The 19,570-nt window shown below is 34.9% G+C and overlaps 1 protein-coding gene across 5 annotated transcripts; it reads right to left on the reverse strand.

The window, feature by feature from the left end:
• Positions 1-1,701: 1,701 nt before the first annotated feature.
• On the reverse strand, positions 1,702-18,803 carry LOC121431383 (prokineticin receptor 2-like). Of its 5 annotated transcripts, none has more exons than XR_005972117.1 (2): positions 18,252-18,803; positions 1,702-3,277 (listed from the first exon to the last, which is right to left on the reverse strand). XR_005972117.1 is itself a non-coding variant. In XM_041628934.1 (2 exons), exons 1-2 carry the CDS (start codon positions 18,659-18,661, stop codon positions 2,666-2,668), a joined length of 1,011 nt encoding a protein of 336 aa, XP_041484868.1. In that variant the 5' UTR covers positions 18,662-18,803; the 3' UTR covers positions 1,702-2,665. The 5 variants fall into 5 exon arrangements, 4 of the variants coding, with proteins under 4 accessions (XP_041484868.1, XP_041484867.1, XP_041484869.1 ...); XM_041628934.1 differs by having other exon boundaries at positions 18,263-18,803; XM_041628933.1 differs by lacking the exon at positions 18,252-18,803 and adding an exon at positions 4,528-5,042.
• Between the last annotated feature and the right edge of the window lie 767 nt (positions 18,804-19,570).

Raw genomic sequence — 19,570 nt, forward strand, 5'->3', positions numbered from 1 at the left:
CTGAAATCGTGTGTATATTTTAACTTTGCTTTTGAACAAAATTAAATGTTTCTATTTTCCCAACATGTCATCCATTCGATGCAAATTGCCAGTTCTGCACTAGGTTTTTCTTCAATTTTCTTAGGATTTGTATCTGAATATAGCAAGACACTATCGTCAGCACACAAAAGGAATTTAGATTCGTTAACACACATACACGTGTCATTATTCTAACACATAAACACAATGGGGCATAAAATGCTTCCCTGTGGAACTCCGAATTTAACAGGGATTCAAATCAGATAGTACCGTCTGCATTGTAACTGATGACGATTTAATAAATAAGGACTAAACCTTGTCACGCCTGCAGAACCTTAACCCATCACCACTAGCGTACCTAAGATGGGGGGCAGACTGCCCCCTATAGAGTCATAACTCATGCAGGGGACGTATCCCTGACCCCCTGACGAGTTACAACTGATCCCCAAATTAACAATTTGTAATGTAAAAATACAATGAAAACAGACGTGTGCCCCCTCTTTTGAACCTGATGACTCTTTTTTTTGCTCGTCATATTTTTTCTTTTTTTTTTGCTTGTCAAATTCTTTCGCGGACGAAATATCACCCCCCCCCCAAAAAAAAAATTGCCCCCACCCCCTTTGGAAAATCTTAGGTACGCCATTGGCCATCACTTCTAATTTATTTAAAAGTATGTTATGATTTACAGTATCAAAGGCTCTTTGTAAGTCGAGGGGCCTGTTGCAGAAAGAGTTGCTATCAATTGCAACTCTAAAAGTCATGCGCAAGTTGATTTTCTTCCAATCAACAGCGCGCATGTGGGACTTGCGTTTAAAGCAACAGACCCTATAGAAGAACCAGTACAGCCATGATTATGCATAATTTATGTTCAGAACAGATTTATATTATATTTATATAGTTCAGAATGGGATGAGAAAATATTCTACCAGTTTGAATTGAGCTGAATCTATACCAAATCTCCCTGTGAAGTATATATACATAAAACAGTAAAATGTAATTTGAGTTAACATAAAAGCCAAATGGGTTATCCCAAAAAATTTCATACTATCTAAACATTGAAACTAAATCATAATATTTGTACATCAAATTTAGTATTCCTCTTATAGTGATTCGGATGATATTAAATTCATATTAAACCATGCAATCGGTGTTAAAGGGGTGGTCCAGGCTGAAAATATTTACAGCTTAATAAATAGAGAAGAATTCACTAAGCAAAATGCCGAAAATTTCGTCAAAATCGGACAACAAATAGCAAAGTTATATAATTTTAACGTTTAGTAATATTTTGTAAAAACAGTCGTCATGAATATTCGTTAGGTAGGCTGATGATGTCACATCTCCACTTGTTCTTTTGTATTTTATTATATGAAACTAGGTTTATTCAAATTGTTTCCTCCAAGAACTAGAAAAATTGGATTGACAACTGATTTAGTGCATTAGATATTTATTGCTGCAACTTATTTCATTATAAGGGAGACGTATTATTCACACAAGTATGAAATAATGAAAACATATGATTTTATGTAATAACACAAGAAAACGGAAAGTGAAGATGTGACATCATTAGCTCGCCTAATGAATATTCATGACGACTGTTTTCACAAAATATTGCTAAACTTTAAACTTCAATAACTTTATCATTTGTTCTGATTTTGATAAAATTTTCAGCGTTTTGCTCAGTGAATTCTACTCTGTGTATTAAGATAAAAATATTTTCAGCCTGGACCACCCCTTTAAAGATCAAATATTTCGCAGTGCAATATTGGCCCTATTAAAAAAGTCAAATATTCCTGGTACCCCGTGAATAAAAAGCCATCCAAGGTCTATCATGTTATTCTGTGATCATTTATGAGCCGATAGGACAGTATTACGCAGCAAGATTTGTACTATAGCCTCCGGGGTCATGGCGCATGACGGATACATGAACGAAGAAAATGTATCATCAAATGTTCTTCATGACAAAGAACAACCAACACGTCTTTGTCGAAAATTGGTGAATTAAGACGGCAGGTTCGTCCCGGACTCTGGACAAACGATATATTTGTTTGCAAATTTTTGTCAGCTACGAATTTTAATAGAACGAAACTGCTGATACAGTTTACCAATGTTCGACAAAGACTTCCGAGTTGTGCGCTGACAATTTAACGGTCATTTTCATTACATAAACCGTGTTCATGAATCCTTTGTGGAAGTGAATACTCCCTTATTCGTTAGGTTGTTCGTCGCTTCATGGGATCTGATCATGTAGTGCAAAATGCGCTAGATCCGAAAACAATGAATGCACTATGAAAAATATCGCCCTCACTAAATTGATACAACCCTAGTCTACGACACGGGCGATATGAATCATGTTTGGGCAATATAGGTCGCATCTCCCCGAGGCCAGTCAATATTGCTTTATTATAGCACTCTGTACAATGCACTTTGCAAACTGTGAAATACCAGTCGTTCGTGGACGCATTGTTGTTGTTCTTTGTGGATGTAAATGAAAAACACAATTTAAAAGAATATATAAATAATCATGACATCAAAGTTGGTACTAATCTCATTAAATTTTATTCCACCATGTCACTTTAGTGCCAGTGGCCTTCCTCTGATTATGCGCAAAATCTTCTGATCATGCACAGAGTGGAACAACGAACATCATTTACATGTGATTGGTGGATGTGCACGTGAAAATATCACGAACGTCAATCATCCGCCACCAGTAAATACACGCGTTTACGAGCGTGTTTACAGTGAGCGGAAGAAGTCGGCTGAACTGAATCCATAGCATCGTGTTGTAGGAAACTCCTATATAGTACACGATGACCATTATGACATCTGGAAGAGTATAGAGAATCAGACTAGCGAGCAGTATTAGACTGTAGATGCGCATGACTCGTTTGGTCTTCTTCTTTCGTTCCTGAAGCTGACTCCCGTCTGACGTAAGAGGCGTTTTTGCAATTGTTCTGTATACCAGGGCATAGCACACACCGGTGACAATTATGAAAAAATTGCATGAGCAAATTCGCACGAGGTCCATCCTGGTTTGTAGCATCTGATGACTTAAAACAGACAGCCCGATCATAGCTGCCCAAACTGAGAAAGATATGATGATACGTCGGGAGGTGGTGAGGATGTTCTTCGTGCCAAATGGATCGATTTTGAAGGCAATGAATTGATCCACGGCAACAAGAAGAACATTAGCAGTAGACACCAAATTAGAACTTTGGAAGAGGACAGGCATTAAGAACTCTACTGCACGAAACAAGCCATCCTGCAGTCAGAAAGCGAGAGGGGGGGGGCGAGGGTGGAGGGAGAAAGAGAGAGAGGGGGTATGAGTCGTGGTAGGAGGGGGAGGCACACAAATAGTGAGAATAAAATTATTATCATCAAATCAATTCCTCAGTTTAATGGAATGAGATGCTCCAAAACTCTTATCAAATTTCAAACTCTAAATTCGGTCCGTTATACTGAACTGAGATTCTACCCCTTTTTGAACACAGGATGGAGGCAATGTGCATTGTATCTAAGCTTGAGATAAGGGGGGTTGTGATTATACAGGGTATTTGGGATAAATAAAAAAAAAACTTTGTAAAACCCTTGAAGTCGGAAGCATTCCTGAAGGCTCTGCGACTGACAGACCTTTCATTGTTGCAAATATCATCATAATTTTGATGATGATACTTTAATTCCTTCTCAACAATATTTTCATACTTTTATATCTCCAAAGGTTTTCATGGTATATATAACGACTGAAAATTCACCTCTTTGAACGTACTTGCGATATAAACGATGAAATGCATTTTTACACTCTAAAATTCATTTCCAATATTAAAAAAATATATATAATTGGCGACCTACTCACAAATCAAAACTGTAAACAAAAATACATACAGCTTTGATATTCTTTAATGGATATTGTAGCCGAACAGTGATAAATTTCTTTGCTTCTCTCTTCTTTGTTTTGTCCGTTCAAGCATGGATCTAGAAAACACTTTTTATAGCTCCATGGTTCAAGCATCCCGACGACAGGGCCGGTTAACCTCTTATAATATAATACCCACTGCAGTTTCCGTTGCGAAAACAGACTTATTTACGGGAATGCGAATTTGCCCCCCCCCCAAAAAAAAAAAAAAAAAGACAATTAAGCAAGCCAGAAAGAAAAATCGATTTTTTTTTTACGGGATGCGCAACGATGGCATGCAACATCATGTTTACTTTTTTTCTTTAATACGGAGTGCGCTCGCACCTCCCCTCGCCGATGCCTATCTTCAGTAGATTAGCGCTATATTACGGAAAATTTGCAAAAATTACTGCTTTTCACAAAAACCCTTAAAAAAGTCCATAAAATTGACACCCAAAATTATCTTAATCCCCAATTTTTTTTTCATCCCCAAAGGATTCTCAAAAATCCTTCAATTTTGAAAATGTGAAGATGGAAATCCCCAAATGATAACGCTACTTTCTTATGTACCCCTTGATTTGCCCCTAGAGCATAATTATATGCCTATACTTTTGACTTACCGATCGCCCATCAGCAAGCCATTTGATAAATACATACTGGAGCGAGACGACGGTATCAACAAGAAAATCGGCCAGAATGATGTTGAAGGCAAAAATGAATCGTTTGTTTCGAATTCGACGATGACAGGCGATCATGAGAGAGGTGATGCTGGTCACAACAACGCCAACAATGGCCGTGATCCCGATCATATAGTTAAGAGCATTGTCATAGTTGAAGTTGTGCTCGCCGACAGGCGGGTTCCATTCATCGCCATGCTCATACTCGTATTGGGTAGGGTTGTTATCTTCAGCCCACGACGTCCATTTATACGAAGAAAATTTCAATGTATTCCATGAGGAAGTCCATTCGTAATACGAAGAGTAGTTCATGCCGGCATCCATTGCAATATCTGAATGTCCTACCACAATTGTGTACTGATTTTTTTTCAAATATACTTGATTCAGTTGCATACACTGAGGAGAGTAGTATTGATTTGGAAGGAAGTGGTTACCGGTATATTTTATTCCTCTTCGACCAGCAATAATAACGATATTGGGAGTTACTAAGAAGACAACGTTGCGTAACCTCTACCAATAACGTTGATAGTAATAACTTTTATATCATTTCATTTTAACCTTCTTATAACACCCAGCAAAATTCTTCAACACTCGGTTATGTCTTAAGATGCGAACTATATGAGCTAACCTTAACATGCTTAAAGCTTTGTTTTAAATGGTCAACCGACCGGGAATTTTCTTCATCATGATGTTTTTTTAATTAACTAGCCAGGATCCCTGGCGTACCGATTGGGGGATGACCCCTCCCCCCCAAAAAAAAAAAATCACGCCCAAGATCTTTAAAGAGGAGACAAAGAAAGAAAAGAAGGGAAATGAAAAGGGGGTAAAATATGACATCATTATCTGAGTAATGTATCAACATTTTTAATAAAATTATTTATTCAAATGGTCGAAGTTTTTGCTTGCTCGCTCGCGGCTTATTATAATTGTTGCCCCATTATGCGTCACGCTACTGCCCAAGATGCCGCTTCTGAAACTGTTACAGCGAAACATACCCATAGGCGAATCCAGTGGGGCCCAAGCCCCCCCCCCCTTTTTTTGCGGAACAAAACAAAAACAGGAGGAAAGAAAGAATAATAAAAAGAAAAAGAAGGGTAAAGAGAAGAGAAAATACAAGGGGAAACATAAAAGGAGATAAACGAGTGAATAAATTAAGATGAGGGGAAGACTTGAAAATCAATTTTAAAAATCTTTCAATATGGATCTTAAAATATCAAGATTTGAAGTCAATATACGAAATATATTTTAGCTCGGAAATCGAACTTTCATTATTTTGTTTGATTTACAAATTGATTTCTAAAAATTGCTCTTATTCTGAACTATTCTTTACTTTTTCTTATGCATCACACCCAGAATAGACACAGTATTAAAGCAAAGCTCAAAATACGTCGAGAATTTATATTCATACCCAAATATTTTATTAAATATTTTTTCTCAATGAAACCTTGAAATCATGTGTATATTCTAACTTTGCTATTGAACAAAATAAAATGCTTTCTGTTTTCCCAACATATAAACTGAGCTCGTTGTCTGTCATCCATGCGATGCAATTTGGCCGTTCTGCACTAGGTTTTTGCTTCAATTGTCTTAGGATTTGTATCAGAATATAGCAAGACACTATCGTCAGCACACAAAAGGAAGTAAGATTCGTTAACACAAGTACATGTACACGTATCATTATTATGACACATAAACACAATTGGGCCTAAAATGCTTCCTTGTGGAACTCCGAATTTAACAGGGAGTTGAATCAAATAGTACCGTCTGCATTAACTGATGAAGATTCGATGAATAAGGACTAAAGCATGACACACATGCAGAACCTAAACCAATCACTTTCGATATCTTCAAAAGTATGTTATGATTTACAGTATTAAAGGCTTTTTTTGTAGGTATAGAATAACCATTCCAGCCATGCACCCAAGTCATCATTATCATCATGATCATACATATGTTCAGAACAGACTTATATTAATATAATTCAGATTGGGATACGAAAATATTCCAGCAGTTTGAATTGAGCTGAATCTATACCAAATCTCCCTGTCAAGTATACCGTGCGTTTAAAAAAAGTTTACACTTTGAAAATGCCCTGGGAATTAATAAATATACAACATGTATGAGACGCCGTTTGTACCAATATGATATAGAACAATTATTTGTTATGTAATCATTATTTATTAAAAAAATAACAATTAATCATATATCATTTACACTTTATTTCTGAATAATTACTATCATATAAAATGACATTTCTAATTATTTATATACAATTCCAAGTCATGCTTCGTTATTTATGAATAATGATTATTTGTTTTTAGTTATTCATAAATAATGACACTACATACTGTATTACCTATAAATAATTGCAATTCGTTTTTCCATTATTTATGAATAATGGAAAAACGAATTGCAATTATTTATAGGTAATACAGTATGTAGTGTCATTATTTATGAATAACTAAAAACAAATAATCATTATTCATAAAATAATGAGAATAATGGCGCACTCGAAAAAATATTTATAAATAATGAAGTAGACGCGTTTTCATTATTTAAAAAAATAATCATTATTTATAAATAATGAAAAACTCAACAAATTATTCATAAATAAAGAAATGTGCACTGGCATTATTAATAAATTATTATTATTTACAAATAATAGAAAATTCGACAATTTTATCTATATATATCTAGTGGAAACCGAAAATCATTATTTATTAAAAAAAAATGAATCGAATTTTTTATAAAGAAGTATGCATTACAGTGTTGTAGTCAAGGCATAAACCTCCAAGGCCAAGGCTTCAATACCCAAGGCCGAGGCCAAGACATGGAAGCCCAAGGCCAAGGCCTGAAAACCTCAAGGCCAAGGCATTTCAAACTTCCGATAGTATAATAGGTGAGAGCGAGCGAACTGAGCGAGCCAAAATTTTGCCCTTTTACACGAAAAACAAGAATAATTTCATCGCAAATTTAGGCATTATATTAAGATAATAATATAGTAACCTTTGTACATATGATTATTATTATTTTTATTATTAAATTATTATTATAATTTATTATTTTTTATGCAATTTACATTGTAATAATTATTACCACGGTCATCTGATCCTGGCATGCCCATTCTCAATGTATTTCTTTCTCCACTCCCTAGGACAGTGGCGGCAGAACGTATTATTATTTCTTTTTTTTTTTGGGGGGGGGTCAAAGCCAAAAGGGGCACTTTCATGTCAAAATTGGCATTTGGTGCAAACAGATATTTTCTAAGTGAGATTATCAACTACGTGAAGTAGTTGTGTATTTTGTAGAAATTAAGTTGACTAAAGCCTTTTTTTAGTGATTTCTCATTGATAAGATAGATATTTTGAGTTAGTGGTTTGAAAAAAATCAATTCTGAAGTTGAAAGAGTCGATTTTTGGTAAATTACAGTGCTAATCACTTTTAAAAGGGCATCTTTGAGAGATGTTGCCAGCGCGAATCATAAGCAAGACATTTTGACATTGTGACATAAAAATTAAATATTCCGGGCTGTTTTTCTAATCGTGAAAAGGATGTGTATCTAACTAAAGAATTAAACGCGATCTGAAATTTTTAATATACTGACAGGTCTGCAAAGTAAGCTGTTAAGGACTGCATTTGGCATGTTTAGTGACTCATAAATATGATACATAACTCACCGATCAAATAATGCGAGCACAAAGCGCGAGCTCAAATATTTGTGATATTCCAACCTGAAAATTTGACATTCTAAACATATCTTTTTTTAAACAGGAACAGATTAAGCACCTTACATGTACCTAACAATAATTGATGCAAGTGCAGAACGCGAACCAAAAATTTGTGATATTCTAACCTCAAAATTCTAAACATTTTTGTAACCATGAACAGGATTAATATTGTACTAAACAATAAATGATGCAAGCGCGATCCGAACTTCCCGATTTTCGAACCTAAAATGTATTATAATTCACTATAAAAAAGGGTATTTCATTTTAAAAGGGCATATTTTCATTTAGAGGCAAGAGAGCACAAGTTGAAATTTTCAAATGCTGACCTGAAATGAGTCACTTTTAGGACTCAAGTCCATTTTCATGTTTTTTTTTCCTGCTCACAACCCCTTTTAAATTTCAATTCTTATTTCTTGTGCATGTATCTTCTACACTAATATTTTAGCTCGAAAACCGGAATAAAAAATACTAACAAAGTTATATTCCAACTTTCTCACCTCTTTACAAATATCAGAACCCCCCCCCCCAAAAAAAAAAAGAGAGAGAGAGAGAAGTTCCACCACCAAGAATAAACTTAGAAAAGGAAAAAAGGAAAGGTAAATGAGTAAGTGTGATATTATTTTCTTCACATATTGTCACAATCAATCACAAAATTAGCTTTTCATATAGTAAGATGGTGAAAAAACTTTGCTCACTCGCTCACTTCAATTGCTTTCAACTATTCGGCAGAAATTTTGCTCAAAACTCTTGGTTCATCATGCCATTGACATAGCCCATTTGGATGAAAAAATAAAGATTGTGTTCAAGTTTACCAAATCTTTTCAGAATATCATTAAGACTTAAAACATTCTTCTTGTCCAAAGAAAATAATACAAGGAAAATCCTTGTTATCATTCTTTTAGTAGACTTGTTAACTGCAAAAAGGGTGTGAACGCTGCATTTTTAAGTACAAATGTCCCACTTGGCACAAACGTTCCTTGAGTCAAAAGAAAAATAGATCCTGAAGGAAACTGGGTAATTTTGGATTTGGTAATGGTTTCACTGAAATTCACATTGATATCATTGTACGAACCAAACGAAGATAATCCTGATTTTTATGAAAAGATAGGGAAAATTGTAACTGATTTCGATAATCCACATATCATTATATGTGGTGACTGGATTAACACAGGATCAAAATATGGATAACTATAATTATGTAAACATAAACAACCCCAGAGCTAAGGGAGTGGTTGAAGGATTGAAAAATAAATTTCAATTAATTGATCTATGGAGACAACAAAATCCATATGCTAAACGTTTTACATGGAGGAGAACATCTCCAGTAAAACAATCCCGTTTGGATTTCTTTTTGTGTTCAAAAGAGCTTTTGTCTATTTTAAAAGAAACATATATATTGCCTGGTTATCGAACAGATCACTCAATGGTCACTTTAAATCTTAGATGCTCTGATTTTGCAAGAGGTAAGGGATACTGGAAATTTAACAACTCCCTCTTAGAAGATCAAGCGTATACAAACTTAGTAGTTGAAAAATTATTGATATTAAAAAACAATATGCTGTATCTCCATACATAAGAGAAAATTCAAGATATACCAAGTCAAGACCTGCAGCTGACTATAAATGACCAGTTGTTTTTTGAAGTCTTACTAATGGAAATAAGAGGTTCAACAATATCTTATTCTGTGAAGAAGAAAAAAGACATGATTGAAGAAGAGGTTTTGTTAGAAAAGAATATACAAAGATTAGAAAGTGAACTGAGCTTTAATCCCAACAGTGATCTAGAAAGACAAGTATTAGAAAAATGTATTCTACTTCAAGATATAAGAAATGTGAAATTGAAAGGTCAAATGATAAGAGCACGTATAAACGCCATTGCATATGAAGAAAAACCTTCCAAGTTCTTTTTAAATTTGGAGAAGAAAAGAAATGTTGAGAAAACTATGTCGTCTATAACTTTGAGCAATGGATCAGTTGTTGACAACCCAAAAGAAATAACAAATGAATGTAAACAATTTTATTCAAAATTATTTTGTAACAAAGATCATATTTTAGACACAGAAAGTTTTCATGACAGGTTAACGAATTTGGAGATAAACAAATTAAGAGACCATAACATGAAAAAGACTAGGTGGTCCTTCAACCTATGAAGAAGTGATTGAAAGTCTTTAAAAAATGAAGAATGGGAAGGCCCCTGGTTCGGACGGATTTACAGTAGAATTGTTCAAGTGTTTTTGGAAAGAATTGGGACATGTTTATGTCAGAGCAATTAACTATTCTTATAAGACAAAGAAGCTCTCAAATTCACAAAGATTGGGAATTATTTCTTTAATACCCAAAGGAGAGAAATCTAGACAATATTTACAAAACTGGAAACCTATAACTCTTTTAAACACGTCATATAAAATTGCATCTTCTGCTATAGCTAATAGAATCAAAAATATATTGCACGAAATTATCCATGAAGATCAAAAAGGGTTCATGAAGAATAGATATATTGGAGAAAATATTCGTATTATTTATGATACTCTCCATGAAAGTGAAGAATTAAATACTCCTGGGATGTTGTTATTACTTGACTTCGAGAAAGCTTTTGATTCAGTTTCACATAATTTTTTATACAAAGTCTTAGAAACATTTAATTTGGGGCCTTCTATTCATCAGTGGATTCAAACGTTTTATAATGAAAATATGTCTTCAGTATACATAAATGGTCATTTGTCTTTATAAATAGAGGCTGTAGGCAGGGTGATCCCCTTTCCTCATATTTATTTCTGTTATGTGCTGAAATTTTAGCAGTTATGCTTCGTCAAAATGATTGTATTAAAGGAATTGATATTAAAGGAAATATTCGGAAAATTACTCAGTATGCAGATGATACAACCCTCTTTTTAGATGGTTTGAATGAATCTCTGAACAGTGCCCTTTCTGTTATTGCGATTTTTTTATTCACTTTCAGGATTGAAAATTAAGGAAGGTAAAACTAAAATTGTTTGGATTGGATCGAAAAAATATAGCCCATACAGAATTAAAACAAAAATGAAACTCTCGTGGGTTGATGATGGCTGTTTCACTTGTTTAGGTATAAACTTTTCTTTAAATTTAGATAACATTGTATCTCTAAATTACATACCTGCATGCCCTAAACAGGGTGAAGCGCCTAATTCAAGTCTGGTCAAATAGAAACATAACCCCACTAGGTAAAGTAACTCTTGTTAAAACTCTTTTTCTTTCACAATTTAATTATTTAATTTTGTCTTTACCAAATCCATCGCCTGTGTTTATAAAAGATCTGGAAAGGGTTCTGTTCAGTTTTTTGTGGAATAAAAAACCTGATCGTATCAAAAGAATTCAGATTTGTAATTCCTATATGGAAGGTGGTGTGAAAATGGTAAATATTGAATGTTTCTTTATGTCGTTGAAATTAACCTGGATACGAAGAATGCATAATGGATTCATGGATAATATATGCTTCAATTCTTTTTTGCATGCCATTCCTTTTTCAGACCCCAATTTTTTAGTTTATAGTCATGGCTATTTAGAAAAGTTTGTTGATATAATAACAAACCCTTTTTGGAAAGATGTACTCTCTTCATGGTGTATTTTTCGGAAAGCAAATAGATGTTCCAGTAGAAGAGAATTCTTTTCTGAACTCCTATGTCATAATGAAGACATAGTTATTAACAGAAATCTAGCTAACTTTAGGCAGTGGAGTCAAAAGGGTTTAAGATTTGTCAACGACTTAATAGGAACAGATGGTCAGTTTTTAAGTAGACAAAGAATTATTGACGTGTACAATGTTTCCATTGATTACCTTACATATTTCATTATAAAACAAGAGATCAGTGAGAGTTTTTCGCAACCTGATAACGATTTTGTGAAGTTAACCACTCCATTGAGACCAAATGTCATTACTGTATTGATGAAGCAAAATAAAGGTTGTAAAAATATTTATGTTCCATTGGTGAAAGAAAAGGTATCTAATAACTTTCAAAGAAAAGAAAAATGGGAAGAGAGAATCGGAAAACAAGTCTCACTGGAGAAATGGCGTTGTTTTAATTCTATACCGTTTCATGTAATGACAGATGTTTCAATCAGGTGGTTTCAATATTGCTTAATTAACTGTATTATTCCAACGAATTTGTATTTGTGCAAAATCCAAGCTAAATCAAGTAGTACTTGTACTTTCTGTACCTTCCAAGTTGAAACTATTGAACATCTGTTCTTTGAATGCCACTTAGTTAAAACAGTATGGGCATACTTTGAAAGGAGACTGTTTGAAAGATGCAAATTAGTATCCCATTAAATATAATAGAGCCTTAAATACATTGATTATTTGGATAAAATGGATGATATATAAAATCAAATTAGCTGGAATTCATCTTATGCCACAGAAAATCCTCAACGAGTTAAAGAATTATTTTTTGTACGAAAAAGCTATTTCATGTGAAAATATGCAGCAAGCATCTTTTGAAAAGTGTTGGTCAAATTTTATTAATCTTTTCGACTAATTTCGAAAAGATTTTCAACAGTTTGCGAGATACAATTTTGCATCTTTATCTCTCGTTCTCTACATTAATTAAAGCTATGGTTTTTTTTTGCTTTTGGTACCGTAAAAAAAACTGTATTATCAGCTTTTGTTGTAATACTGTTAAACACTCACTATCTGATTATTTTTGTACATTGACTGAAAACAAATGTAAACTGAAGCCATATTGATTGTGAAAGCAGATGTACATGTAGACTGATTGTTTATAGAATAAAACACCCTACTGTGGGTGAAAAAGAAATTGGAAAAAAAAAGATTCATCTAAAGAGACACTCTGTATCTATGCAAATAAGCAAGTAATTTGCATAAATTTGCATATTATGTCGATATGTAAAAACAAGTAATTCAGAATATGTATTTCACCAGGGGCCTGTTGCATAAAACTTTTTACCTGAGAAAACTCTGGTAAAAACTGAAAACTAAGGTTAGTCTGATTTCTGCCATTGACTTTAACACAGGGCAAAAACTCCGGTAAAAACAACCTGAGTTTTCTCAGGTAAAAAGTTTTATGCAACGGGCCCCAGAACTGCCCTAAAATTGGAAATAAAGACTTAGGGTAAGACAGGGAAGAAAATTGTCATAAAATAATTGGGATATCCTTGTTTATTATTACCTAATTTACATAAATTATGCAAATTATAATTTAAAACAGAGTATTTTTAATAATCCTGAACCGTTTTATAAATAACAGCAATTAATACAAAATGTCAACATTCTACAAGACATGAAAGAGAATATATTAGCGAAAACATCGATATGCTTCATGACAGTATTAGTGTCTTAATTTGCTTAGAAAGAGGGCAAATATGTCAAAATGTATGAAGTGATATTGCGCTAAAACGAGACCAAAACAACATCTATGTCACAGTCACACTCACGAATCGGACAATAAAGCGACCAATGGTATGTCATTCGAGATAACACAATCTCAACACAATAGCTTCCATCGGCTTCTCGTATCGCTTTTGTTGGTGTGTCTGCCACACCGTAATCTGTGCTATATACGGGCAAAATGCATTTCGGTATCGGTAATACACTATTAAGTTTGTTTTATTTGTTTCTAATTTGTTTCTCTTGGAAAATTTACAGGAGACATTGCTTTGCTGGTTACTTCTTAAATGAAGCTCTGGCACATGAATCATGACGAATGTACCCCACCTCAATCCATATTTTAACTTTGTTAAAATATATGTCTTTTGGAGACCCCGAAGTGGCAAAACTGCATTCCCCCGCGGCATTCCCGCTACTTTACAAAACCAGTTTGACTTGTATTATCCACTTGGAAAAGACAGATGTATGAGACATCAGTTAACATGTTTCCTGAAGATAGTTTTTTTTATTTAAGCCTACGTCCACGGGAGCCCTCCGAATTTACTCCATCCCCTCTCTGTATTTCGACACTAAATAAAAAAAAATATCGTGTTTAAAAGCCACCGACAAGGCAAATTGCGTTTATGGTATAATAAAGCAACTTTTATATCTATATTTCATATTTATCTTTATTAATAGTATTATTAGTGTTATTATTGTTTTTATCATTATTATTATTATTATTGTTCTGCAGTTTGTAATAACGCTCTGGGACAGTAAAGGCTATAACCCAACAGTAGCATGCCTAGGATACCCTTTTCCCTTTTGGTTTTATGTATTCAAAAATAGTTTATTGTCTTTAGAACTCTTAAAAGATTACTTTTGTTTGTATTGATATCTTGGAATAGATTAAGTAGAAAATACTCTACAATTGACATGCAGAAGAGCTGTAGTACATTGAAATTTATTATTTACAAAAAACGAAGTATGACTTGGAATTATATATGAATAATTAGAAATGTCATTTTATATAATAGTAATTATTTACAAATAAAATTAAAATAATGTATATATAATGTTCATTATTTAATAACAAATAGTCGTTCTATATAATATTGGGACAAACGGTGCCTTATAATATGTGATGTAATTTTTTCACATATGTTCTTGGGTTTGGGTCTCATCGATCCAATAAAAGTAAAAGTTTTGACAAAATGTTACACTTGAGTTAGCAGCACTGTCCATTTTTTTGTAAAGCTCGCGGAAATCTGTTTGCACAGAAATGCTCATGTTTACGCTGTGTCAAGGAAAAGGGCGAAATCAATCATACCCTTCGAAACATTTCCCATATACACTTACCTTGCACTTATGATCAATTAAAATATAACGGATACATTCAAGCATTTTGTAACAATTTTGCCACCCAAATTTAAATTTCAACACTTGGTAAGCACAACCTTCACCCTTTTTGTGCCAGCTGGATCTGAGGATATAACTGGATCTTAACAAAAGTTTTATTCAGACATCTCCAGCATTTTTTCACAATTTTTTTTTCTTTTATTCTTTAAAAGTGCATGGGTTTTCATTTCATTTTCCATTTAATACTTTTTTTCTCCACACTTTTCCCAAGCTCGACAATGATTAACAAAATGAAAATCAACTCGGTGTAAAGCAAATATCGTCACGATCTGGCGTATTCACACTCGTTAATTTTAAACACTGGATGTACACGTGAATATGTCACGAAAGTCAATCATCCGCCACCAGTAAATAGACGCGTTTACGAGCGTGTTTACAGTGAGCGGAATAAGCCGGCTGAACTGAATCCATAGTATCGTGTTGTAGGAAACTCCTATATAGTACACGATGACCATTATGACATCTGGAAGAGTATAGAGAATCAGACTAGCGAGCAGTATTAGACTGTAGATGCGCATGACTCGTTTGGTCTTCTTCTTTCGTTCCTGAAGCTGACTCCCGTCTGACGTAAGAAGCGTTTTTGCAATTGTTCTGTATACCAGGGCATAGCACACACCGGTGACAGTTATGAAAAAAATGCATGAGTAAATTCGCACGAGATCCATCCTAGTTTGTAGCGTCTGATGACTTAAAACAGACAGCCCGATCATGGCTGCCCAAACTAAGAAAGATATGATGATACGTCGGGAGGTGGTGAGGAGGTTCTTCGTGCCAAATGGATCGATTTTGAAGGCGATGAATTGATCCACGGCCACAAGAAGAACATTAGCAGTAGACACCAAATTAGAACTTTGGAAGAGGACAGGCATTAAGAACTTTACTGCACGAAACAAGTCATCCTGCAGTCAGAAAGAGAGAGGGGGGCGAGGGTGGAGGGAGAGAGAGAGAGGGGGTATGAGTCGTGGTAGGAGGGGGAGGCACACAAATAGTGAGAATACAATTATTATTATTAAATCAATTCCCCAGTTTAATTAAATGAGATGCTCCAAAACTCACAATTGTCATTTACTCTTATCAAATTTCAAATTCTGAAATTGGTCTTTTATATGATACTGAACTGAGATTCTAACCCCTTTTTCGAACACAGTATGGAGGCAATGGGAAGTTGTATCTAAGTTTGATATTAAAGGGGCTGTGATTCTTATATACAGGGGGCTTGGGATAAATGGGGGAAAACACACAAAACTTTTAAAGCACAAAATCCTTTAAAGTCGGAAGCTTACCTGGATGCTCTTTGACTGCATGACAGACCCCATTCAATTGTTGCAAATATTATCATTATTTTGATGATCATACCGCTTTAAATCCCTCTCAACAAAATTTTCATACTTTATATCTCCTAAAAATTTAATGGTATATAACATATAACGACTGAAAAAAAAATTCACCTCTTTGAACGCACTTGTGATGAAATGCATTTAGTACACTCGTAAATTCATTTCCAATATGAAAAAATATATATAATTGGCGACCTGCTCACAAATTAAAACTGTAAAAAAAAAACATATAGCTCTGATATTCTATAATGGATTGAGGGCCAAACAGTGATGAATTTCTTTGCTTCTCTCATCTCTCTTTTGTCGGTTCAAGCATTAATCCTGAATACCCACTTCAGCTTCCGTCGCTGATCCATACACATTTATGGGGTGCGAATTTGCCACACGAAAATGACAATAAAGCAAGCCAGAAAAACAGTTTATTTTACGAGGTGCTCAATGATGGCATTCAACATCAAGTTCACTATTTTTGTTTTCTTTAATTTACTTACGGACAGGGGCAGAAATCTTTCCCTAAAGGTAAGGGGAAAGGGGCTGGAAAATTTGACAATGAAAAAAAAAGGAAAAAAGTTATCACCCCAAATCTAAGGTCATTTAGAGGAAAATAAATTCGACAAGCAAAAAAAAAGTTATCATCCCAAAAATAAGGTCATCTCGTCCCAAAATACATGTTTTATTACGATTTTGAATGATGTATTTCTTACCATCATAAAAGACCACAAATAGTACACTGTGAAAAAAAAGAGTAAATTTACGTTGGTCATTTTATTGTTTGGTAATATATACGTTGGTTATTGTTTTGTTGGGCATTATGTGCCCAATACTTAGGCAAATTTTTACTCTGCCGCTGCCAAAATACAGATGTCCAATTGTTGGGCTAGTAATTGCCCTGCTGAGTGGTAAATGTTGCGAAACTTTACGATCACGAGTTGCGCTTGCAGCATGCTACACACGGTCGATAAGATATGGAGGAGCTTCTAGATGACTGGGGCTGGGGAGCCTCGCTGAATCTTTCATAGATGAGTTGCTTAAACGTTTTTTTAATTTTTTTATTTTGGACTTTACGTTAAGCATAATTTGTAAGGAATTTGTCAGAATAGGCCTACATACATGACATATATCTGACGCTGTTTTGTTTTTGCTTCACTCACTTGAGATATGCACTTGCACTTGTATGCAGCGTTATTGTGCATGCAAAGCACTTTCGGATAAGGTCTCCGGATCGACACGGACCAGGTACACGAAGTGAGTGTAGGCCTTGCCCAGATGTTGGGTTAATAACTTTATTAAAAAGTTGGGCAAATTAATGTCCCCCAAAATGTAGTTCAAAATATTACCCAACAGTTGGGCACATTAATGCCCCAACAACGTTGGGTAAAATATTGCCCAGTAGTTGGTAGGGTTGACTATCGGCCCAACGTTGGGCAAAATATTGGGTAAAATATTGCCCAATTTTTTCACAGTGTAGGGGGATAATTAATATTATTTGTGCCCTACTATTTTGAGTAGGGGGGACACGTCCTCCCCCCCCCCCTGAGATTTCCGCCCATGCTTACGGAGTGCGCTCGCACCTTCCCTCACAGCTGTTGCCTATCTTCAGAAGATTAGCGCTATATTTCGGAAAATTTCGCCGAAAACCTTAAAAAAAAATCTCCAAAATGGACACCCAAATTTATCTTAATCCCCCCCCCCCATTTTTTTCATCCCGAAAGGATTCTAGACATCCTAAAATTTTGAAAATGTGAAGATTGAAATCCCCAAATGACAACGCTACCTTTCCTATATACCCCCCGGATTTGCCCCTATATCATAAGGATATGCCTACTTTTGACTTACTGAACGTCCATCAGCAAGCGCTTTGATGACTACATACTGGAGCGAAACGACGGTATCAACAAGAAAATCGGCCAGAATGATGTTGAAGGCAAAAATGAATCGTTTGTTTCGAATTCGACGGTGACAGGCGATCGTGAGAGCGGTGATGCTGGTCACGACAACGCCAACAATGGCCGTGATCCCGATCATATAGTTAAGAGCATTGTCATGGCTGAAGTCGTGCACGTCGACCGACAAGTCCCATTCATCGTGTTCATCGTCATCCTCATACTCGCGTTGGGGTGGATCGTCATGCTCATAATCGTGTTGGGGTGGATTATTACCTTCAGCCCACGACGTCCATTCATGCGCAGAAAATTTCCTAGAGGAAGTCCATTCGTAGTTCATGACGGTATCCATTGAAATATTTGAATATCTCACCACAATACGGACTTTTTTTAAATATATTTTTTTAATATAGTCACTTCACCTGCATACAGGATATCTTGTATTCCTCTTCGACCAATAATAACGATACTGGGAGTTAGTAAGAAGACAACGTCGCGTAACAGCAGCAAATAACGTTGATAGTATCATGTCATTTGAACCTTGCTCTAACAACCAGCAAAATACTTCAACACTCGGTTATGTCATAAGATGCGAACTAGATATTATGTGTGATAACCTAAAAGCTTTGTTTTAAATAGTCAACCGAACGAGAATTTGAGCAAGCTGTATTTTTAAAAACTTCATCACGATATCTTTTTTAATTAAAAAGAAAAAAAATCACGCCCAAGATCTTTAAAGAGGAGAAAAGAAAGAAGAGAAGGGAAGTGAAAAGGGGTGCGGTATTATATCTGAGTAATTTGTCAACATTTTTACTAAAATTATATATTTTTTTATTCAAAAGTTCGAAATTTTTGCTTGCTCGCTCGCGGCTTATGTTTACCCCATATACGTCACGCTACTGCCCAGAGTGCCGCTTATGAAACTGTTATTGCCAGCGATGCATACCCATATCAAGTGGGGCCCAGCCCCCCCACCCTCATTGGCGGAGCAAAACAAAAATAACGAAAAGAAAGAATAATAACAAGAAAAAGAAGGATGAAGAGAGGAATAAAATACAAGGGGGCAACATAAAAGGAGGGACACGATTGAATGAAACAAGATGACGGGAAGACTTGCAAAATAATTTTATAAATTCTTCATGTCACGACACCATATAAAATGTTCGCTCGCGATTCTCGCTTGCATCACTTTTTAGGTGATTTACATACCATGCTCAATATGGAGCTTAATATTCTTAAGTCAATATACAAAACATATTTC

Source organism: Lytechinus variegatus, chromosome 17 (assembly GCF_018143015.1).
Source record: "Lytechinus variegatus isolate NC3 chromosome 17, Lvar_3.0, whole genome shotgun sequence".
Taxonomy (NCBI): Eukaryota; Metazoa; Echinodermata; class Echinoidea; order Temnopleuroida; family Toxopneustidae; genus Lytechinus; species Lytechinus variegatus.